Source organism: Cottoperca gobio, chromosome 3 (assembly GCF_900634415.1).
Source record: "Cottoperca gobio chromosome 3, fCotGob3.1, whole genome shotgun sequence".
Lineage (NCBI taxonomy): Eukaryota > Metazoa > Chordata > Actinopteri > Perciformes > Bovichtidae > Cottoperca > Cottoperca gobio.
The window spans coordinates 23,453,651-23,478,887 of NC_041357.1; the positions used below are offsets into that span (position 1 = coordinate 23,453,651).

The 25,237-nt window shown below is 38.9% G+C and overlaps 3 protein-coding genes across 3 annotated transcripts; 2 read left to right on the top strand and 1 right to left on the bottom strand.

Annotated features, from left to right (window-relative positions):
- Window positions 1–283: 283 nt before the first annotated feature.
- Window positions 284–10,500, bottom strand: ddx21 (DEAD (Asp-Glu-Ala-Asp) box helicase 21). The gene is made up of 16 exons (XM_029462334.1): window positions 10,330–10,500; window positions 8,330–8,557; window positions 8,048–8,170; window positions 7,577–7,652; window positions 6,899–7,077; window positions 6,663–6,780; window positions 6,246–6,431; window positions 5,674–5,819; window positions 5,262–5,411; window positions 4,964–5,125; window positions 4,033–4,152; window positions 3,611–3,684; window positions 3,203–3,362; window positions 2,854–2,988; window positions 2,314–2,358; window positions 284–1,540 (listed from the first exon to the last, which is right to left on the bottom strand). The coding sequence occupies exons 1-16, from the start codon at window positions 10,411–10,413 to the stop codon at window positions 1,277–1,279; spliced, it is 2,250 nt and encodes a 749-aa protein (XP_029318194.1). The 5' UTR covers window positions 10,414–10,500; the 3' UTR covers window positions 284–1,276.
- A 2,657-nt stretch (window positions 10,501–13,157) lies between these two features.
- mpc1 (mitochondrial pyruvate carrier 1) lies at window positions 13,158–16,320 on the top strand. Its single transcript, XM_029428722.1, has 5 exons — window positions 13,158–13,354; window positions 14,294–14,297; window positions 14,603–14,699; window positions 14,895–15,027; window positions 15,575–16,320. Exons 1-5 carry the CDS (start codon window positions 13,284–13,286, stop codon window positions 15,597–15,599), a joined length of 330 nt encoding a protein of 109 aa, XP_029284582.1. The 5' UTR covers window positions 13,158–13,283; the 3' UTR covers window positions 15,600–16,320.
- Window positions 16,321–17,945: 1,625 nt separating this feature from the next.
- On the top strand, window positions 17,946–25,087 carry kifbp (kinesin family binding protein). Its single transcript, XM_029428682.1, has 13 exons — window positions 17,946–18,461; window positions 19,108–19,206; window positions 20,056–20,135; window positions 20,322–20,380; window positions 20,580–20,704; window positions 20,944–21,037; window positions 21,275–21,387; window positions 21,838–21,987; window positions 22,148–22,222; window positions 23,022–23,184; window positions 23,281–23,449; window positions 23,553–23,738; window positions 23,898–25,087. The coding sequence occupies exons 1-13, from the start codon at window positions 18,006–18,008 to the stop codon at window positions 24,034–24,036; spliced, it is 1,908 nt and encodes a 635-aa protein (XP_029284542.1). The 5' UTR covers window positions 17,946–18,005; the 3' UTR covers window positions 24,037–25,087.
- The last annotated feature ends 150 nt before the right edge of the window (window positions 25,088–25,237 follow it).

The window sequence follows — 25,237 nt, forward strand, 5'->3', positions numbered from 1 at the left end:
TTTTCCTGGAATTCAAAACAAAGATTATTCTTATGTTTCTTAACTGTTAGGAAGCACACAGCAAGTTATAGTTTTGCCTCCGTCTGGTGTACTCTTGTGCCAGTCTCAACTTAATAAATTGATAGTGATCCATTCATGCACTTATAATGGACTTCTTGAAGGCCAGCTGAAGTTAAGAGTCGAGTATCGTGCTCCCAAAAAGCACTTCCCGTTGAAAGTGATACTGTAAAACTTGCTTGTGTATATGCTTATTTCACACCCCTTTAAAAAGAATAAACACAGCCCGAGTTGACCTTTTTTTTTAATGAATAAGAAGTGTTATTTGAATGAATGGAAGCCGTAGACACAGTAATTGAATAGAGGCAATTGCAAAGCAATCATCCACTCCATTTTAAGGGAACGAGGTTTCAGCAGAGGGTAAGGCAGCAAACCAACACAGAGCACAAGTGTAAAGGTTAACACCCATTTCATCTCTGCTCTGTGTCTGCAGGACAGTGCACCTGCATGGCACTACACACTCACAGAGTTATTTAGTGTAGTCATGTAACAAGTAGCACAAGTGTACACGTTGCTAGGTCAGAATGGGGGTGCCTTATATTTTTTGACAAAAGGCAAAAGTGTGATTGCTGCCACCCTTCCCCCAAACACCCAGTACAAAAACAAAAAGAGTAACACTTTACCTCAAACTCAATTGATGACGAATTCAAATGCTCAACTTATACTACAAGTTGATTAGCCAATGTTTTGAAACCTATGCCATCCAAGACATAGCAACTGAATTACACACTAATTTATGTAGTACAAATGTCTCCAACTCCGTCACTGCTTGAGTCAAAGCTAACGCGTCACCTAAAAGAAGCACATAGCATAGGTCTTACGAGATGGCTGCAAGTGGTCCTGTGATAATATACTGGACACAAATGAACTCCTGCACACAGTCTCGGGAGCTTATTTGCAACTTTTCAAATGTACTCGTCCTTCTCATACGCACCCGTCTCATCAAAGCAGATGTGCAAAGTGTTTTTCTGCTCTGAACACACTGTACACAGGAAGTCCGGTTTTGAACCAGTAGGAATTGGCTAATTGGACATGAATACATTTTTTATCAGATCACATGCAATTTTCACTTTAGGGGAAATTGGTCATTTAATGAACTGTATAAGTTACTTGTGAATATTTGAAAGCTTACAATACATTGACCCCGCTCGCAGCCAATAAAAACCCCTGCAAGCTCAGATGAGTGACAGTCAGTCTTATCAGTCCACAGGTTGGCACATCAATAACCAAAAGCGTCACTGAAGTCACGTTTGTGTGTTCCTCTCGTGTTGCCAAAGCCGCCTCCACCGCCTCCACTTCTGAACCCGTTACTGCGGCCACCATAACCCCCGGAACCCCGCCCCCTGCCACCTCTGAACCCTCCTCCTCGGCTACCGCCTCCATAGCCTCTGTCGCCGCCGCGGTCATTGAATGGCTTCTCCTCCAAATCCGGGAGCTCTGTGGCAACAGTTAATTGCCAGCGGCGACCATCCTTCCAGCTGTCCTGTTGAAGTAACGAGTGAAACGGATGTTAGCAGGACGAACGCAGGCGGTCAACTTAAGCAAGAAAATGTCTTAATATTAAATAGAGCTGCACCGATTGCAAAATGATTGACAGCATACAAACATTTCTTAATGTAAAATTGAATGTTTATAAATATCAGAAAAAATATAAATGTTATACTGTGTATTTATTTACTACAGAAAGTCAACTATTTATCCAACACTATGTATTTTTGTTATTTATACAAAACTCTTTATGAATCATTATCTATTTACAAGAAGGTCAAAGGTGTGTGTGTGTTGTATTATATTAACTCCCACTCCTGTGGCGAGCAGCATCCGCCTGCCTGCCCCACATCTGCTGGCAGAGGAGCGGGAGAGACCCCGCGCAAGGGAGCCAGCCACTGGGATTACTCTGAGCAGCATGCATGGGAATTAATTTAAATATATTAAGTGTCAAGTGTCTTTACGGTTGGTCCTCCGCCTCGTATTTTGGACATGCAGGTGTTACAAATTGCAATCTTCTTCACTTTTGCAGAAGAAGTTTCAAACAGACATGTGTGTGGCTGCACTTTGTGCCGCAGCTGCCACCGTGTGTGCAACATGCATGTTGTGTGTGTGGCTGTGGATATATGAGATCAGATATGTTTGACCAGTGACTGATCGATCGGTGCATCTCCATTATTCATATTTAACTTCACTCATTTGATCTTGAAGACAATATAAACAGTCCACCCCACATCTTGAGCAGATGGAGGTTTTCGCAGTTCTCACCTGAATCTCCTTGACTTTGTCAACGGGGACATCAAAACAAACTCCCTGTAATAAACACAATAAAGGGTGAGCTGGTGAGTGTTTGTCAGTCCATGTTCCTGCTGTGCCATCAGAATAAGAGCGGTTTCTCACATTAAGTCTTGCTAACAGGTGTTTTGCTGTTAACAGATGTTTTAGTAGCTGATTTCACATAAAAACTAAACAGGACTTGGTTGTTAAGACAAAGTAACTACACAGGATCTTTTCTCAATTTGCATTTTGATTTACTGCCTGGTTACCCCATTTACTTTTTCATTTGCCATGTCTATTAGTTTTATTTATAAGTCACTATGGGGGCATTGCTTTGGCAAGACATTACTGATCCAAGGGGAAGTCTGACCCAATTATGTGTCGCCTTCATCAGCACAGAGATAAATCAAACCCCTGTTCTTAACCTTACACTAATGAAGTCAAATCCTAAAGATACTAAAATACAATGTGATCAGGAATTGAAAACGCATATATGAACCCTCACATGTACATATTTGTGTGTTTACGTACCATTTTGCCTTTAAGGAAGGTCATTCCTCGAATGTGTTCATCGAACTGATCTCCAGCCTGTTCTTTGATGGTTTTCCAGGCGTAACCCAGATTATGCATCTCCTGAGAACATACCATCTGCATCGTGGTGAAACCCTGCAAAAACAATAAGTGGAATTATGGTTATACAGCACTTAAGGCACAAAGAAGATTCATGACACAACATTTAAAAACTGCAACTTTAAACAAACATATGCAGCTACATTGTCTGGCAATGTTTTCTTGTGTCTCTTGTTATCTAGCTCTTGTTTGTGAATATATTTGTGTGTTATATATAAGTTGTTTATGAAGAGAATGAAACCAAACTTACAAGATCAGAATTGAGTAGTGACCTCTGCTCTAGATTTGTGGCTCCAGAAATGTGAGCCAGGGCAGCAGCTAGTGCCTCGACGGCTCCTCTCTCCGCGATCAGCTTCTCAGCCGACTCTTTGAAGTACTCGACGGCTGTAACTGGAACAGAGTCCAGATACCTGGACACAATAAGGAAACACACTTATAACAATCTGACACTTCATCGCTTATCAGGAAACTTTGAGCAGTATCGTAATTAAGTACATTTAGTATGGCACTGTTTAACGTTACCCAAATAATGATAGCAGTCCTCAGTATAAAACAACGTTATGGCTGACACAGTCCAAAGTTTCAATTACAATAGTTTTGTACTTCAAAGTATACAGAATATGGTTGCACTTGGCTCTCACTCTCCACAATGGCGTACCTGACAGCATCCTTGCTCGATGACTTGATGATATCGTTGGCAGTGGGAACGCCAACTCGTCTGAATGAAATACCCTGGAATAATACCAAATGCAATAGGTTGATGTTCAATGTAGAAACATCTGAAGTAGAGTCACACAGATGCCATAGAATTTCCTTTTGAATAAAATACACACTATTTCCGACTACAGAGAAAAGGTGGCTTTCGGTCTGGTTGTCCGTGTAGCGCAGCAGCACCTTCCACATCTCTAATTAACCTCTCCCTCCGCTTCTCTTCTATCTTCACTACTCTTGATTCTCCCCTTCCTTCTTGTCCATTTCCACCCCCACCAGACTGAAAGCATTGTTTTTCCACAGCCCCCTAAACAACTAAACGTGTCACTATTCTTTCCCCCTTTGAATATTTTTTTAAAGGACACGTACGGCTTTGTTTTCTACGTAGCGCAGCTGGTCCTCCTCCTTCCTCTGGTAGAAACAGATGCAGACTCCGGTCCTGCCTGCTCGGCCCGTACGTCCCGAACGATGGATGTACGACTCCACATCCTGACACAAACCAGAGACAGAAACATTTTCAGAGAAAGAAAAAGGTGACGGGCCTTCATGATTCATACTTTGTGCAACACTGTTAATAAGAAAATGTAGATGAGAATGGTGAAGCAAGCGGGGATGATGTGCTGGGTAGGGAGGAGGGTACGCTTTGATCCACTCAGCCCTTTTAATTTAATGTATTATTACTTTTTATTTTCTGTATTTAGATATTTCTCAATCTAATTGTTTATTTTTTATTTAAATATCAACTTTGTGCCCATTACTTTATCAATTTCGTAATGTAAAAAAATGAGATTTGAATGCGCAAATGAAATATAACCACTCAATATAAAGATAAGAGGAGAATAGGGAAGTGCGCCGTAACATTAGGGCTGCAAAAGACCGTTTTTTTCATCGTCATTGCCATTTTAAAAGAATGCAATATTGCACTCAGGGGTGTTTTGAATCATTTGAAAGAGATTATCTGCACTCTATCTAGCTGACATTCATTTTTTTCAGTTCAATTTGTTCAATAAAAGAATCTTGGAAATAATTTCCTTACAAGCAATTTGTTGTATTTTAACAATACACCGACAGCAGCAGAAACTATTTATCACCAGTAATATTGTGACAGTCAACAACGTTATCACATACTTTCCTCACATCGTGCAGCTCTAGCCAACACTCGTCCACTAAGAGTTCCTTCTTTCATCTATTAACAATATTCAACTCGATCTGAAGCGTACAAATGCCAATTATGACGCGTGTTGTCTTATGTGAATGGATTCACAGATGTGAATGTAAAGAAATATTCTTGTTAACACACCTTGGGTGGAGCACACTGCACCACCAGGTCGACTTCAGGGATGTCTAATCCACGGGCCGCAACATTGGTGGCAACGAGAACCTCAAAACCCCCATTCCTGAAGCCCTTCAGCGTAATCTCTCTCTGTTTCTGAGGAATGTCACCATGGAGGCACTGGGCACTCTACAAAAACATATAAACAAAATAAGAGATGAACATTAAACACTTGCTTGCTTCTCTTTTTTACAGGCATTGCTGAATTGACACATTAAACACTCAGAAATGAAACGCATACATAAGTATTGGTAAGTGGGTCTACCTGTTTGATGGACACATTCATGGAAAGTTCGTTGACATCTTTCTTCGTCTCACAGAACACGATGGTTCTGCCGTGGCTGCCGCTGTAAACCTGGATCACGTCGCCTATCACGGCTGCACGCTGGGACCAGTGGCACGCTATGGCCAGATGCTACAGAGGAAAGGACAGACGGAGAAACGAAAAGAGGGAAACCAGGGAGAGAGAAGAGACATTTTCATTAATCCAGCTGACTTTAAGTTGTACTTCATTACTATTCCACTGGTATTACGGCATTGAACTTTCCTGATGGAGGAATTACTACAACTGTCCCTGTTTACAGGCATCTTTGCTAAATCTAAAGCTAAGAACACTTGTTAAATTGCACCCATCACCTCTGCCAACTCTACACACACACACACACACACACACTTACTTCTACAGTTGTTGCAGCTTTCTGTGTTTTCTTGCCAATCAGGTCAACATGTTTGCACTCTGGTCTCATGTATTTCTTGGCAACCTCGTAGACCCAGGGGGGGCAGGTGGCCGAAAACAGAAGAGTCTGTGGGTTGGATTTGGAGTCTGGAGAGGAACACATACACATACCCTTATTTTACATACATGACCAAACTATACTGACCTTTTGTTCTACTTTAACAACACTCAACCTTATACACTAGGGCTGAACAATTCATAATTATTTTTTGAAATCGCAGTATGGACTAGTGCAATATCCAAATCGCAGGAGGTGCAATTTTTGTTAAAAGGCAAAATAACATTTTGAATAAGTATAGTGGCGCTGCAGAGACGTCCCGGCCTCCAAAACATATTCGACAGGCTTAAGAAAAAAGTCTGTGTTTGCTACAGATCCTCGGAAAAATTATCATTCCCTCCAATCTTGTGAATCAAATCGCGCTGCTCTGACACACACACACACACACACACACACACACACACACACACACACACACACACACACACACACACACACACACACACACACTTTACCTTTCTCATATGAATAAGACAAAATTTCTTCAACTTGTTCTGCAAATCCCATGTCCAACATCTGGTCCACTTCATCCAGAACAACGTGTTTCAGCTTCGAGAGGTCGAGTTTCTGGTTCTGGAGGTGGTCTTTGATGCGACCAGGGGTGCCGACCAGGATATCAATACCACTACGGATAGCATCGACTAGACAGGAGGAGGAGACGGATTTAATATCAATATTATTATTAATGTATAAAGTACGTCGTTAAAACAGCACACAAATAAACATCAAAGCAAACTAAGACAAACAAACATAGATATGATGAGCTGGTATTTACAATCCAGATGTGTATTTTCTATATATTTAAAAAGTTAACTTGAAAAGTACTTTATAACATTAAACATAAATGATTTAAACCATTTCAGAAGGCTTACTCTGAGGATTGTAGGAGCTGCCTCCATAGAAACAGGTAAGAGCCAGTTTCTTGGTGACGTCTTTGAAGTCCTTGGCCACCTGGATAGCCAACTCTCTGGTTGGGGTTAACACCAGGATCTACAGAGACAGAAAAGAGACTCAGTCATAAACAAGAGAACAGACTAATACTGAGACTCTGATTGATGCTAGTTTGTCCGTCGTTGGTGTAAAAGTGCGTGTGTGTGTGTGTGTGCACCTTGGGAGCCCGGCCTCTGGGGAAATCCACCGTCTCCCTCTGCAGCTTTTCCACCAAAGGGATGGCGAATGAGAACGTCTTTCCTGTTCCTGTTCGGGCTTGTGCAATTACGTCCTCTCCATCATATACCGAATTAAACGTCTTCGACTGAATGTCAAACAGGTAAGAGACGCCCCGAACTGAGAAAATGATAGGGAGAGGTCACAGAGTGAGAAAAGGCAGAAGATCCATGGTCACTGGTTATTGAGCTCAACCCAAAGCATTTAAAACTCCTGTGGACATTTTCAGTCGCTGTGTCGAACATGAGTTATTGCACTTATTTCAGTCCATAATGGGGATCAGCCAAATCCAGATGTTAATTATTCTAATGAACACAGTGCATGTCAGATCACTTCTCAGAGGCCGTAACACAGTTGGAATGGGGTGAAGGAAAATGTTCACTTCACAATTTGATGCACTCACTGAAAACCAATAAATATATTGTTTAAAACAAAATTGTTCACACACAATAAATATGTTATTTAAGGAAGTTAATCTGTAAAAGAAACAAAGTCTGTGCCGCTTCTTTTTCTGGCAGAGCAGCAAACATGTCTGATTTTGGATATGTACCAGTACTCTTCTGGTCACGAGCCACAGTGGTGAAAACTAAAGGTTTAAAAATGTAAACATGATCTTTACCTTTTAGTTTATCAATGGTGAATTGGGAGATCCTGAAGTTGGAGAAGGCCCCTTCCTTCTGCTCGCGTGTCTCCCCCTGAACAAATAAAGTCAATAGAGTCAGTACATAAATTAAATGGAATAATTCATGTTACCATAATTTGTGAAACTTTTAAATGTTAGAACACATGCCGAGTGGTGAAAGTTGCTGATTTGCAGTTTTTATTGTGGTTGTTTTGTCACAAATATTTCAACATCTTCTGGGAGCTTTCCATACTGCAGGTCAACTCATTCCTGTGGACAAATTCTAACCACATTGTTGTAACTCCACTTTTATAAAGTTACAAGATCATTTAAGCTTAAGGTCAAAGGAGCACATAAAAATATAAAAACTCCAATATATAAAAATAAAATACCTTAATATAATATAACCAAACCTAGAACCATCCAACAGACACCACTCTTGAACTACAGCAGAGGAAAAACTTTTACCGTTTCTTTTTCGTTCTCGCTAGCCGAGTCGTCACTTGACTGGACCGGTGTCGGAGCGGGGGGGATTGGGGAGGCATGTCCGTTGGTTTCTGCGATTGCTTTCTTTTGCTTCTTCTTTTTGTTCTAAACCCAAAGATGAAATAAAAACAATGTTATAGGAGGGGCAGAGTATAACCATCAACAACTTAATGGATAATAAATATAGTTTGTTGTCCAATTCGTTTCAAGACTAGAACTTTTTGTTAAGGAAATATACAAACAACTACATGAAACAGCACTGACCTCTGTGTCTCCTTCAGCGTTCTTCTTGATCTTAATCTTCTTTGGTGTTTCAACACCGTTACTGTTCGCGTCTGTGGCCTCCTCTACGTCACAGTTCACTTGGTCCACTGTCAGCTTGTCTTTTTTCTTTTTTTTCTTTGGTGCAGGAGGTTCACAGTCTGGGTCCTCCTGCTCTTCCTGCTCCTGCAGCTGCTTCATCTTCTTCAGCTTCTTGCCCTCCTTGGTCTTCTGTTTTGTTTTTTAACAGGAACAATAAAAAAGGCACGGTTTACAGTTGTCTCATCATATTGCAATTTCCCTGACAAACAACTGTTAACTGTGGTTATTTAAGGAATAATTAGAGATGACATCAAAGCTCCAAAGCTTGTTTCACTACGTTGAGTTGGAGATAGTCTCAAACTACGTGACGTCCGATGTTTCAAACTTCACTGGTGCTTAAGAAAGAGCTTCATTCAGTTTCACAGTTTTGCAGCTAAACTCTGTGACGGGCATATTACTGGGATACAAAGAGAGGAGAATAACTGAGAAATATGGTGATGTACATGAGACATAATCATAAAAATGACAACATTTTCACCAAATAACACAGAATAAATAAGTAATAAAAGTAATAATAGCATTCTCCAATCACATCACAGCTCATGTAGAATGTTACATATGAACCATGAAGTTAAAACACATGAGCCCAAATAGTGGACACAGTGCCTAAACTACACCAATAAGCTACATTAATATTTAGTATCAGCTAAATTACTTTATATGTAGGCTTTATGGATGATGCATTATTTATTAGTTTACTGTAACATATTGCACAACACATCTAAATTTAATGCAGCACTTCTGAACAAAAGTATTACATTTAATAATAACACGCAGCAGGCTTATTGAACTGCACACATATGTTGTAGTGCTTCGGCCCGTCTTGAATGGCTGTTGTAAGTTTTCCCCAAGATGTCTCTATGCTTACTGTCCCGAAGCTTCAAATCTTTTTTTCAAAGAAAAAGAAAACCGAACTATTTATAAAGCTTTATCTGCTCATCATCACTAAGTTACACCACATTCTATTCGTTACCATTTTTTTTTTGAAAAACAGCAAATCAAAATGATTTTTTTGTTTATGATTAAAAAATGCATTATTTAAATTTTTCGTAAGTGTTATAATTGCAAATGAACAAAACTGGAATGAGTCAATATTGAACAGAACTGGGTATCTTATGTATAAATCTCGGTTATTAGTAGATATATTATTCTATATGAACTTATAAAAATCAATATCTGTTTCACACATTCATCATCAAACTGCTAAGGAAATGTTAAAGGGAACATAAAAAATAATTTTCAGTTTCATACTTTATTTTGGGTATAGATCATGCTTAAGAAACAACATTAGTAGTTCTCTTATAGTAGTTTGAAAAAAACAATCCAAACTAAAGTTACACTTACCGTAAATTTATCTGGGAATCTTTTTTATGAAATCAATAAACAACTAAATGAATCATAAGTAGCTATCATTGAGTTGAATGCAGTTGTACTCTTGTCCGTATGTTTTGTATACTTGACTAACAGCTGACGAGCCAGCTGTATAAAACGTCATCAGGTGGCGCCAACATCGCAACTACACACACTTATGTAAGCCGTGTGTTAAATGCCTCCACGCTGTCCCCGGTTCATCCGTGTGATCTACAGATCAGCTAACAAATACATGGGCATGCCACGTGACGTTCAAGCTAGGCTAAGATAGCAATGTATGCTAACTTTAACTTAGCAGTGGATCACAAACACTTTCGTAATTCTCCGCTGTTGTGGGTTAATAACATTCCACAACTAGTGTCGTTATATAAACTAGTCTAACGTTGGTTTCTCAACAGTTAGCATGCCGGTTAGCCGAGGCTACCACGTTCAGCCACATGTTGTTAAACATGGGGCAACCGGGACTAGATGTCGCACGAGCTACGTGGATATTTAAGTCTATCCAGGGCGACACGACACACACTGCTCACCTTTGGGGTTTTAGCCTCCGCGACAGTATCCACGTTATCCTCCATGGCTTGATCTTCACTTTCAAATATGATTTTTGTCGGCATTTTTCTTCCTGATGGAATCCCTCAGCGTAGATACACAGGCTAACCCACGGGCACGCGGATGGAAAGGAACGCGCAAGGGTGGCTGCGCGAGTAGAGAGGAAGTGCTTTCCGCGAGCCGGACGTAGAAATAGAAGTGATAGATAAGCACACGCAAGAACGTTACCTGTAATTACGTGAAGACGCTATTATCCAAAATACATTACTGTGAATTCTACACTCTTTAGACTAACTAACGGGTAAAGTGGGATTTGTACAAATAAGTTATTTAGAATTTAATCATTTACATTTATATTTTAAGAGTTTGCAAGAGGGAGGTGATGATATATTACAAAAGTGCAGCCATGCGTCGGGTTACTATAATAAGTCTGCTTGTCTTTACACTTAAATAATGAAATAATAATTTGAAAAGATCTGCTACACTACAGCATGCATTTCTGAAGAAAGAAAACAAATAATGTAAACTTAGGTGAGTTGGCAACTTAGTTTGTTGATTTTACATCACCTTATTGTATAAACAATATCATCGACAACTTCTCATTTTCTATCCATAAATCATGTTCAGACAGACAGACAGATACTTTATTAATCCCGAGGGAAATTTAGGCATCCAGTAGCTTAAAAGACATGAGATACAACATTACCCATCTGCCCACCCCTCCCGCCATTACAAATGTAAAGTACAAATAAGAATTAAAATGAAATAAAAAGTTCACTGAAATAGGAAAATATAACGACACATGTGCTATCCTTTGAATAATTAAAAATTAAATTGTAATTGTTATCAAGTTACAGTTACTGAAAAACAAAATGTAATTAAATTACAGTTACAATATGTTGCTGATTAAAAAGAGGTTACATCCGAATGTAGGCCTATTCTTTTCAGTAAAAAGCTTAAATATTGTATAATTTATAACATTCATTCTGTCACTCTGTCCCAATTTTAGTTGAAGGTATATTGAAGAGCTTTTATTAAAAGTTTGACAGTGATCAGTGTTGGGTACTGTTGTTAGGTTTACACTGACTGGTTTATGTGTGTAGTGCTTTTCAGCTTTATTGCCCAGTTTTATGTCCACGGTAATGTCAAGTGATTCGCTAGTGACAATTCTCTCTGACCAATCAGTGGTCTGCAGTGTTTTAACGTCACCTTTTAGTATCAGCTAAACTCGCTTGGACTAAAAAAAGGTACTGTCCAGAACCTTTCCTCATGAAGTCCAAAAAAGAGCGAGTTGAGTAGAGCTGTACCGCCGTACCATGGAGTGGAAACACGGCTTTAGATACAGTTTATAGATTTTTTAGATTAATGCTACAACTACCAAGTTTGGTTTCTTTTTATTACTCTCTTCCTCAAACAAATTTGAAAATAATTTTTAACTCTAGCAACAGTGTCTCAGAGTTCTACCTCTTTTATTTCACCTGAAACTGTTACTTGCAATTAGAGGAGGACTCCAAGAATCAGACTGAAGCTGTGTGGCAGGAAGAGAGTCACCTGAACAAGTATAGTGTCACAATGTATTCCCACACAGGATTTCTGTTATTTTAAAGTACATGTTTCCAGCATGCTCATTTTGTCATTTTCTGTCTATTTAGAGTCTTTATTTTATTTATTAGTTGTTTAAAAAACAACCTGTTTTCTTAAGATACTTTCATTGATTAGACTGTACGCCTATTACGTTTTTTATCTTCTGTAAGAGGACAATTTACATCTCATCTACAGTATTCTTTCCGACAAGATACAGAATACACAGAGCTTATCTGCCTGTCGTTCTGTCATGCAGGTACCTGCTGTACAACAAACCGATCAAGGTCCTGTCTCCAGAGTACCTGTGGGCAGACTATGGCCAGATACCAGCAGACATCAAAGTCATCAGAATTTCCCAGTTGGTCAAGAACTATGCAGAAGTGCGGCCTAATGGTGGACATTGATGTCAAGCCACTGACAATAACGACACTAAAAAAATAATAGCTGGGGGTAGCATTTATGGGTTGCTTTGTATAGTATGTATGTTGTATACTCAAAGGTATAAATTAATTACTAATTAAAATAAGCAGACATTTATGATAAAGTAATGTTGAATCTTGTTTCTCTTGGATTTACAGTACACATTATTACCTTTTTAATTGCATTCATTTTCTTTTCATTGTTTTCTAAAGGCATATAACCTTTTACATCGTTTTATCTGTTATGACTAGAAATGTAATCACATTTTTGTTGAAAACAAAAAAAGTGTATATTAACACTTAAGTTACTAAAGATGATGATGTGCTTTTTGAATGCAAGACTTTTACTTGTAACAGAGTATTTATACACTGTGGTATTACTACTTTTACTGAAGTAAAAGATCTGAGTACTTTGTCTACCTCTGGTAACTAAAGCTGTCAAATAAAAAAATTAATAAAACAATTTGGTGTGTCAGTGCAGGTGCAGCTCGCCCCCTCCTGGGTTCTGAGTGAACACATAACCGTGTGCAAATTGATCCCATTTTCACAGTTCAATCTTCTTCCAGATAAATAAAAAAGTACATAAATAAATACGAATGATTAAATAAATACACACATGTCTAAATATATATTATATATAATCATTATGAAATTATATATGTATTAGGCATTCAATTCTATAATCATGTATTTGTTCATTAATTTTAGCATTTCATTGTGTAAATAGTTATGTATTTATTAGTTTCGGCAGTTTATAGATGTTTAAGAACGGTCCACTGAGGTCGCACTGAGTAATTGCGACAGTGTCGTAAAGCGCCAATGTTATTGCCGGAAATTGGACCGGTCGTCCTCTGAGCTGAGCTTTCAGTCGTCCTTCAACAGAGAAAGAGAGCTCTTCTCAGTCGAAACAGACACCAGCCCCACGTTAAACCATGGCCGGGGTTATTGCACGGAAAGCTATTGACCACGTGAAGAGCAAAGATTTCAGGGACTACTTGATGAGGTGTGTAATGGAAGCGGTTAGACTTTGTATTAGCAGTCATGCTAAAGGGACGTTAGCTTCATGGCTGTCGTGTGACACAGCTCGGTAACGTTAGCTCATGTTTAGCAGCTGCCTGAATGTACTGTCCTGCTCTGTCCAGACAACGTTTGGATAACATTTGATAACATTTTGTGTGTTACTATTTGTTACATTGGTATCGTTATTTTCGGTTCAGATTAAGGACTTCCTGTAACTTAACGTTAGTTAGTAACTCTCGGTTAACTAGTTCACGAGGTTGGTTGTAAATGGAGAGAAGACTGGATGAACTTTTTTTTAAAACTTGATTATATATTATATTATATTATTGAATAATTATTTATGCATTAATGTGAACGTTATTTTAAGGTTGCAGCTGTGAAGCGTATTTCTTATATCAATACTTCCAGGCAGCTTGTTAATTTCACTAAGGGATCCATAAAGTCTTATCTTAACCTCATAATAATAATACACCATACTTTATTGGTTGATTATAGTTTGTATTAATAATCTAACGGAGAAACTGCTATTAGTTTTTGAATATTGTCATGAAAACGTTAGTACATGTGTACATGATGTCCTGGTGGTGTGTGCACTTGCCACTGAGTAAAGACTCATTTGTGACGCAAGAGGCCATCTTTGTTTAAAGTTGTCACAGAAAAAGACGGTTATCCCCCTGGGTTATGTTTTGAAGATCTTTGTCTGTAACATCTTTAAGAAATATTTAGAAAGTCCCAAAAAATTGCTCTGTAAATGTGGGGGAAGCACACATCACATTGTATGACTTTTGGCTCCAGCTCTGGTGTTTCTTTGGCTTTCTGAAGAAACAAGGCTCTTATTTTGTTTGGCCCATATCTCAAATATCAGTATGTATGTTCTCTTCTCTTCTATGTGGCCCTGGGAAAAAAAAACTCTGTTCAACAGCACGGTATGTACTTGTCCTTTCTGTCCATCTGTCAGTAGATTTCTATCTGTGTGTCTCCTCATCTGTGACGGCCGGCTGTCTAGCGGTTTGTCTTGTACCTTAAATGGGTGAATCATTTTCATGTACTTTCAACATTGGTACGGTTTCATCATTTCTTTTTTGGGATTCACAATATAGATTTCACTATTAAGTATTCACATAGTAGTAATTGTATATTTCTGTTCTACTGTACAACATTCTTAAGATAAATGTCCAAACCATATACAGTCTATGCTTTATATGTTGTCACTTTGTGTGTATCTGTACAGCATTTCTGGGGTCCTATTGCAAACTGGGGCCTTCCTATTGCCGCCATCGCAGATATGAAGAAGAGCCCTGAGATAATCAGCGGCAGAATGACCTTCGGTAAGACACACAGACTCTGGCACTGATAAACCCAGCTGTAGACATACAGGGCACACGAATACCCTCATACTCTTCTAGTTAACTTCGTTAGGGCACTTAGGATATTTTCTGTGACTTCTCCTAGGACATCAGTAAGAGGTTTATAATAAGATAGTGCTGTAATAAACTACTGCCTGCGTGTTGTCTCCCTCTCAGCTCTGTCCTGCTATTCACTGCTCTTCATGAGGTTCGCCTACAAGGTGCAGCCACGCAACTGGCTACTGTTCGCCTGCCATTTGACCAATGAGTCTGCACAGCTAATCCAGGGAAGTCGTCTTGTGAAATACAAGTAAGCAATAGTCTATGCTGTGACTTTCTGTTGTCATTGTAAACGGATCATGTATCATGAAACGCTGTTGGACACAATTTTCTGAATTTCTCATTAGTATTGCTCTTAACATGGTGGCTTTATGTAAAGGTCTACAGTTTGCAACCCCCTGTCCATAGACAAACCACTCTCTTGATAGCAATTGATAAATATTCACTTCTTCCTACTCCTGTCCTGACATGAAATACTTATTATGTTGTTTATTAAGAGTTTGCTGTATATGTTTTCTGGGTATGCTTGTTTTGTTGTCTTACTTATAATTTAAAATCATGTTATTTGTAATGATAATGTCCAACAATAGTCTTTCCAGTTATTTTCAACCTGGTCCTGATTTTGCCACCATGTCACCAATGACTTAACTGAGTTATGATAAAGAGCAATGTTATCAAAGTGAAACACAATGTGAGCGTAGGAAAGTTAAAAAAAATAACTGAAATAATCTTTTTAAATGTAGGTGATGGGATTAAACAGAAATGTAAGCACTCTGACTGTTTCTTTATTATTTCAGCATGGATAAGAAGAAAGCATCTTAGTGGCTCCACGATGCCTCAACAGCCGCCTAAACCTGGACATTAAAACTAATGCAATTAAACGTCTTGTCTAATCATTGAAAGTAAGGCACTTGCACTATTTTTACCCTGATGTTACCATGTTTTAGTCACCTTTTATTACACAGAAAAAAATCATGTCAACTGCTGATTTTTAGATTTTCTTTTTTCTCCAAAATTCAACACAAACATATATAATGTGGGTGAACGCACACTCAGCTAACCAGCCTGACTGTTAGCTGCCTTGCATACAGGCTGTTACGCTCATTTTAGGTCATCGGTATTAACATTTTTATTGCTGTTTTACCTGCTATGTCATTGGGATCTCAGCCTGGGGTCAGTTTGTGCAAATATGTCCACACTATGGAACATTATCACTTGCTAAGTACTTTCATTTATTAACCTTTACATAAATGCAGAGGACACACACACAGAGCCAAGCTTTTTGTTTGTTGTTTGCTGGAGTAAAATGTTATGCTGTATAATAACAACGGTGTGTGTGAGGATTCACTTTGGCATGATCTTATTACAGTACAATAAATAGAAAAGCTGCTTGTGTCAGTGCTGACCAAACATGTACTGTATGTTGTTGTAATTTGTCATTCACATTAATTTATTCTGTATAATCCAGATTATTTTTCCCTAATTAATGATTTGATTCTCTCGGTTTGTTCAAATAAACTGACTTTAACCAACGTGAACACAATTCAGCGAGTGAGTGATTTATTTGTGAAGATTGTTTTCTTATGAAGTTCAGCTTTGCAGTTTTCATTTGATTCTTTTTTGTCTTAAAGTCCTTGTTCCATGGTCGTAGTTAACGATCAGGTGACCTTTACGGTGTCTGATATTTTGCCCATGATAATATCAAAGAAGCCACAGCTCCGTATTTACACTCAACACTTTGCTCTGCAACCTAATGCCCTTGTTAAATTAACACTTCACACACCTTTTCAACAAAGTTAGAAAGTACAAATTAAATGAACAGGAAATGTATATTTATTTAATATATTATATGTTCTGTGTTTTATGTATAGCCACCACTTTTAGGCTTTTTATGTGAAAACAATAGCTTAGCTTTTTAGAATGTACTAAACGTTTGTTTTACCACCATTTTCTGCATATTAATATTAAACAAATAGGAATCGATCAACATCTTCAAAACCAGTGGTGGAAATAGGATTCAGATCCTTTACTCAAGCAAAAGTAGTTCTATACTGTAAAAAAAAACTCTATTAGATAAAAGTCACTTTTAATTAGCATGTATGCTGAATGGAGCCTTTTAGGATGTTATATATTACTGATGCATTCACGCGGATAAGCAGCATTTTAATGTTGTAATTTGTTATGGTGGAGCTAGTTTCGACTTCTTTATATGCTGTTGGATAATTGAAACAATAACCATGCATCATATGGTTTAAATGCAAAGTAACAATTGACTATATTGTAGCTGTGAGAAATAGAGTTGCAACAAACAAAAAAAGTAAAGTCCCTCAAAATTGTACTAAGTAGCTATAAATAATTTATTATATTCCACCAATGCAGACACCCTGGAGAGTATTCAAGTAAATACAATTTGAATGAAGATCATACATTTTTATGATGATTGGATATTGTTTTAGGAGAAATGCAGTGCCGAAAATAAATGGACATTGAAAGAGATGACCTAACTTCCAGGAGATGGCTGTAATATAAGGAAGAAGTGAGACCACAGGGTGGTGCTGTGAATTCACTCTGCAGCAGTTATTTTAAGTTTACAGATGTCAATAAGGGAAGATTTAATGCTTGAATTATTTTAATGTTTATTTAGAATTCACAGGTTGGCAACAGAGATGGAAATGTGTTGGGTACCCACACATGTGGGTGGAAGATAAATTGATTTGTAAACAGGATAGCTAAAAGAAAAATCACTACTCCGCATTGTAATATAGCTGAAAATACTGAGCAGTGTCAAATATAATGAAGAAAGGTTGCTTTTCAATAATAATTAATAAAATAAATAAATTAAGAACAATTCTGTTTTGTGTCTTTCTTATTTTTATTATTATTATTATTTCTTATTTTCTTTTTGTCCAAATGTTTGTTTGTTTATTTGTTTTTCTGTTGTTGTTTTTTAAAATCTTTGTCATATACACTGTATTTTTTGCCTGTATTAAATTAAATAAAAATAAAAAGTTTTTAAGCAAATGCAATTGCAATTGCAAATACAATTATTTTGTATTACAGCCTCTTATATCTTGTTCTACATACTCTGGCAACGGTAGGTGGCAGTATGCACTTAAATGATGGGCAAAAGAATCTGCGAAGAAGAAGAAGCAGAAGAAGAAGAAGAAGAAGCAGAAGAAGAAGAAGAGTTCTGGTAGTTGTAGTAAAACGACAAAGAAGAAGACCAACATGGCGTCCGTGAGCAGTGACGAGTGGAGAGCTGTCTGTGATAAATTCACCAACGCCCAGAATTTAACGGTTGTAGAATCACGAAATGACCCTGAAAATGACCCTTTCCGCTCCCAATACAAGGCCAGGGAGCTCCTCAGGGAGATATACTGCTCGCTTAAGAGTTTTGAGGCCGGCGAAGGTGAGGAGGAACGCGGCGGTGAAAGCGGCGACCAGCGGCCGATAGAGCCGCCGGTTGACGGGCAGACGGAGGAAGGGTTCGGTCAGGGCTTCAGCGGCGACTCGCCAGCCGGGCTGCGGGCCGCTAAACTCGGGGCTGTTGAGTACTATCTGGGCGTCAACCATGTTGACACGGAGGAGCTGTCAGCCGGGCAGGAGCATCTCATGAACTGCATGAAACTGCTAGAGAGATGCAGAGTGTCGTCGGAGAATGTGTCGCTGTTTATCCATGTCAGGGTAACGTTAACTTTCTTAACAGTAATGTTGAAAGATATGATGGATTGTGACCATCCATGACGAACTAACTGACTATAATATTATTAAACCCCATTAAAATTGATGTCATCATCAATAACGCTATTGAAGGAGCGTAGGGAAAGCAGTCTGCACCACATTCCCCTTTTACATACATTACAGAGTTACATTAATAAACATTTTTGTGACTATATATCTGGGAACCTTTTCACATTACTCTGACAATTTTGCACATTTCTGCACAATGCTACCACTATTAAAACTGCACAGCTCTTCAGATATACTGTGCACATATTTCACAGTAATTTATTGTGTTTTATTTTGTATATTTATGTTTCATGTACATATTTTATAATGTTCTTTTATATCATATTTTCCTCCCAATATTTGCTCTTACTTTTCCATTTTAATTTCTCTTACCGTGTTTATGTATGCACCCATGTACACCAAAGCAACAGATTCTGACACTGATATTAAACTATTGGCATTTTGTCATAATTATTAACCAGAATCATAGTCCCATCAGTTTATTATAAAGCCTTGTATATAGATGACATAATCCTTCTACTGTAGTGGAGTTCAGATGATGCTGATCACTTCCTCATGTATTGTCTGTTTGTGTAAACAGAACCAGCTGGGTATCCTGTGGGCAGGCCGGGATGAGACGGAGACCGCTCAGGGATTCCTTGAAACAGCAGAATCCATGTACCAACGTTATATGAAGGAGGTATGGTTGGCGTCCTGTGTGACTGATGACAGGGCAGGAGAGACTGTAGCATTCACTGCTATGTAACTCCTGGCCTTCAGTGATTACTGTCTGACTGATTATCTAGCTTCTTCACTCACTACTCTTCTATCATCTGGCTATCATGATAAACACTTGACATCGTAGTGAGTAGTAAATTGAGATTTCAGCACAATGTGTGTCAGGGCCTTATGCTGCACCCAAACTTCCCTCAACTCAACTCACTTCCCCCCCTCACATGTGTACTGGCCTCCATTACACTTTAACTGCAACAACTGTATTTTATTTTATACCGAGTTAAACTCATTGCTTAGCTATGCTATGTTGCTTGTATGTTTTATTACTGTGGCTTTGCTGCTTATTGTATGTTTTCTTGCTGATCTTGTGTGATGCAAGGTGACTTTGAGTGCTATGAAAGGTGCCGTTAAATAAAATGAATTATAATAATAGTAATTGTATATAAATATTTTGTTGCACACATATTAATCATCGTCAAAGTGCCTCACCATCAACAGTTGGATTGTCAGATAATTTACCCGTCTGTCAGGAGCCAAGGCAGGCGGACTATTGTGGTTGTTGTAATTTTAGTTAAGAAAGAAAATGTGCATTATCAGATTGTTTTTGAGGGTGCTACATTATGCTTGGAATGTGTTCCTTACCCTAAATTAAGATGAAATGTGAGTACAGTGCACTAAGTAGCAAACGGGGAGCAATTAAGTCACTTGCTGTAACTGTGTTGACACCAGCAGTCAAATTGACTGAGTATTAGTTTCTTGCAACCGCGGCACGACAACTATATGAAGCCATGGTTGTTTTTGTTGTGTTTTTCAGGACGGGAGTCCACCGACTGATATGACCGAGTACTTCACTACTGAGGAGAACCTGCTGACGCATCAGGAAAGGACCAAGAGGTAACATCCCCATACAGAAAGCCCAAACACACAATATACAAATACTACTACTCCCAAAGTTTGCATGATATGATAGTGGTTATTTATGCACCATGGGTTTGATTTTTTTATCTTTCTTTATTATGCTCTGGCTTCCCCTTATACCCATTCCCCGCTTTCACTCTTGCTCTAAATCTCCCTCTTCAGGTTTGAGTTGGCCTACACCCATACCATGTACTACCTTGCTCAAGTCTATAAAAACCTTGGTGAGTCTGATCAAGTACAGCAGTATATAATTATGGGTTTGTGTAAATGATATACTTTAAAATGTACTCAATAATATTTAAACAGATATATTGAACTCTGGATTCCTATTTATCTATGTAATTATAATGAAGCGGAGTATTATTATTTTTGAGGTATTGCTTTACTTGGTGATGGTAATAACTGTGTTTTGTCTCCCAGGTGAAACTGAGCGTGCTGCCACCTACTGCCACACCACCCTGCAGAGACAGTTACAGTTAAATCAGTTCAGTCCAATGGAGTGGGCTCTGAACGCTGCTACACTATCACAGTATTACATCACTAAGGTAGGACACAGACGGAATGAAAACAATTGGTTTAAAACGTCTAAATCATTTAAAAAGATGCCGGGCGACATGACCAAAGTCTTCTATCACGACGTAGTTCTTCTCATATCTCGATAACGATAATACGTATATGACAATGTAGCATGTTTTCTGGTAATTAAATTAATAAATAGTCTTTATGAAATAACTACTACATGATAAAACGTGTGTGTGTGTGCGTGTGCGTGCGTGATTTTTAGGGCCGATACATGGAAGGCAGACATTGCCTGTCAGCAGCTACGGTCATATCAGGTTTGGCAGGAGATGTTCCCTCTGAGGCCGCAGCACAGGAGAGTAAGTATTTATCTAAATCTTAAATTCATATCAAAATACGCATTTGCTTATTTCCTTTGCATTCTATAGTCCTAATTAACTACAATGAGTCAGGCCAGAGAAAACACAAAGCTTTGCTACAGTTGTGCGACGCATCCTAGCTCCCTTCCTCTCTCTGACTCCTTCCTCCTTAGTCCCTCTCACTTCATCCAGATATGTTTCATTCCTGCCGGCACATCTTAACATCTTCTTTCTCAGGCGAGACAGAGAGTGAGCGCAGGGAGCAGCTCAGGCAGAAGAGAGCAGAGATTGCGAGATGTTGGATCAAATACTGTCTCAACGTCCTTCAGGACTCTAAGAAGCTGCTTGAGGTACGCCATGGTTGTATATGTGTGTGCACTTAGTGAGTGGCTGTTTATACAGTGTTTATACTTCAGTCCACACGTTGCATATGGACAGTGATGGCCACCATGGCTGAAGGAAAGAATCTACTTTATCAGCAGACAAACCAAAGAAAGAGAAGTTTTCTTTCAACATATTTCACCAAAGATGATGCTTAAAGGTATAATATGAGCAAATTGTTATATATTGTTATATAATATGTAACATTTTAGCATTCAAATGTCTTATTTTTCAGATCTTGGTTGTTTTTAATTATAAATTTCTTCACAATGCCACCAAGCTCCGTCTTTTGTTATTGTTTTGATTTAAAGACCCCTAGTGGTAGAAAATCACATATTCTCTGTAAGCTTAGAACTACATAATTGCATTGAGTGTGTCTTAAAGTGTGTGTGTGTGTGTGCGCGTGTGTTTGTGAATAGGACAGCATTGGGGAGCTGGATACTGATCGTCAAGAAGAGTTGAATAGTGCGAGGAGACTTGAGGAGGAGGAGGAAGAGAAGGGCAGGAAGAGCGCTTTGCTGTTTGGCTCTGAAGACACCTTCGACTCCATTGCTAGCCTGGAAGAGAAGGTTTCTAAACTGTCTGATGCAACTGTTTAGTGCTACTAGTAATGTTTGTTGTTATCATTATCAGTGTTACTGTATTGTACAATAAATACAGATTCAAGATTACTGTCATCCGACTGAAAAAATGTTTTTTTTCCTGAAATCAAAACTTTCTGTTTTCCAGGTGCGCTGTTTGTTACCATTGGACTTTACTGATGCCAGAGCCGTATTTCTGGTTGGACAGAATTATGTCACACAGGTACACACACACACACACACACACACACACACACACACACACACACACACACACACACACAGTCTTTTCCGTACATGTCCCTGCTTGCTGTATGTTATGGTGTCTCGCTGCGCTCTGGCCACACACCAACTCTGAACTCACTTAGATTCAGCCAATATGCAATATAACAGATGCTTTAGTGTTTATGTTCACCGCCCAGCACAAATTGTGGGCTGTGAAGCCCATTGAGATAAACAATCTGCAGATGTTCTCAACTGCACTGGTACCACTTAACTGTCCTCAACCAATATGTTAAAGGGACATAAACAATACATATTTGTCCTCTTACCTGTAGTGCTATTTATTTGCTGAGTGTTGGAGATATCAGCCGTAGAGATTACTGCCTTCTCTCGAGTATAATGGCACACGAGCCTCTCATCGATGAGTAGATGCACGTAGATGCAAATAGTTCCTACATGAAACTGCTCACAACAAGGTCTGTGGATTATCTTGAGTAACTGGGTCATGATTTCTGGAAAGACACATTACTGTTGAGTTTTTTTTACATTAATTATTTTGGCGGTAGACTTCTCACACAAAAATTGATAAATAGCGCCACAGTTAAGAGGGAAATTATGTTTTTGATTTAGGCGTGAACTGTCCCTTTAAGCAGGTATCAATGGTAGAGTTGCCCCTCAGAATTATTTTGTATTTAAAGCCAATGAGGGAAATTGTGTAAGGAGAACAAAACCAGTAAGTAACCCCAAGTGTTCAACTGCTAAACATGGTAAACTGTCTATCCTTTCACTTTCTCCTGCAGGCCAAGGAGTACTTTCAGATGGACGGCTATGTGACGGACCACATAGAGATCTTGCAGGATCACAGTGCTCTGTTTCGGGCCCTGGCTTTCTTTGAAGAGGATCTGGAGCGGCGCTGCAAAATGCACAAACGCAGAGTTGACATGCTCGAGCCAGTCTGCAATGGTAAAACTGCACTAACAAAATAACAAAATAACATGGCAATGTTCAACCCAAATTTCCATGCAAAGAGACTTCCTCTGACTCTCCGTTTCACTACAGATTTGAACTCCCAGTACTATCTAATGATCCGCAGACAGATGATGTTTGAGTTGGCTGAGATCTACAATGAAATGATGGACCTGAAACTGGCACTGGCCAACAAACAATCTGATACACTAGATAACCACACCATTAAGAAATTCAACCATCTCTGCTCTGCCTCTGCCAAGTGAGTGTGTGTGTGTAACTGTGTGTGTGTACAAACTGTGTGTGTCTTTGCTTCCACACATATTCAATCTCAATGATTTGAAACCCTCTGTTCTCCTCTCCAGATACTTCCAGATGTTCCTAGACTCTCTGTGCTCTCCAGACGGGAAGCAACCGGAGCACCTGGAGGAGGAGGTGCTCAGACCGGCTCTGGTGGCCCGCTTCAGAGTGGCCCGACTCCACAGTCGGCTGATCAGCTCTTCACCCTCTGCTCAAGTGGACAATCTTGACCGGTCTCTGGAACACTACAAGTAAGAATATATATATATATATATATATATATAGATTCAAATCGATCTTCATTTGAATGATCCGCTATCGATTCATAACATCTATCTATTAATATATGCCTGCCACGTCTTTTATCCATTTAATGTATTGGGCTTCACTTTCACCCTCCACCTGTTTAGATACGTGGTGCAGTACTGTGATTCCCACCCTGAGGCTGCAGCCACTGTGGAGACAGAGCTGGAGCTGAGTAGGGAGATGGTCGGCCTGCTCCCTCTCAAAGTCAATCGCCTCAAAGCAAAGATGACTCTTAACAACTGAAGGACACCATCACTGTTCACTGACTGACTTGTTGCTCGACTAATATTGTTACATCCAACCAAATGATCCAGTCAATCTAAACGTACCACCTTACAGTGGACACTCCCAACAATTAGAGAAACTGGATGACAGCGTGACGGACTTTCTTGCTTATTTGTATCTGTGATCGCCTCTTTTTTTGTGCAGTGGGCATGCTGCGTTCACAAGACCTTTGAACCCATTACACACTGTACATATGTGCTCTCCTCTGTGAAGTCAAATGTGTGGTCAATTTACATTTAATTCAAATCGCACAGTAAATATACTCTTTTTAAAATCAATATCAAAATGTCTTTCTCAAAAATACTAAGAAATAATTGAGAGTGGTTGAAGATATCTTTTCAGCACTTTGAATTGAATGTGAAATGACCTGTTTCTCTGCTTTCTTCTCAACCAGAGTGTTGTGAGGAAGTCTTTGTAGGTGTATCGCTGAAATATCAGACGCTCCCTTTGCAAGAAAAAATTAAAAAAAGCTGCTTGGACTCAGACGAAACTCCCCTGAACAACCGTGTGGCTGATATGTACTTGACATATTGTTATTTTATTTTATTTTACTGTGACCCAAGTCTGATTCATACTTGTTTTCAATTTTTTAATCATATTGGTTTTTTTATTGAACGTGGCTCTATTTTGTGTAAAGCACTTTAGCACATTAAAATTCTGTTTCTTCTGCTACTTTATGTCTCTGAGGGTAAAACCAATGTTAACGCCTACTGGAACCATGGTCATAACACATGGCAGACATAGGTCCAGATAGTTGAAACAGATTGTACTACTGACAGGTTGTTGTTGCGCCTTAAAACTGAGATGATCTGAACGGTCAGAAACAACAGTTCCAGTGAGAGTCATTTAGTGGACTTAATGTTGGTTTATGAGATATAATAATCTGCATGATGCCAGCTTCATCCAGTGGAACCTGTGTCTATGCTCCCCGTCGCTGAGGAATCACAATGTCATCCTGTTTTATGTACAGATACTGTATGTGATGATAATAAACCAATGAAGTAATACACATTCATGTCACAATAACAATGGGCCTCATTTACAAATATCTTCATAGGTTCTTTAATTTGTTCTGCAGGAAGTGAACGCCAAACAAGCTCAGCTGTCATATTTAATAGCGTGTGGATATAAAATAACACAACAATCATGCATGGGATGC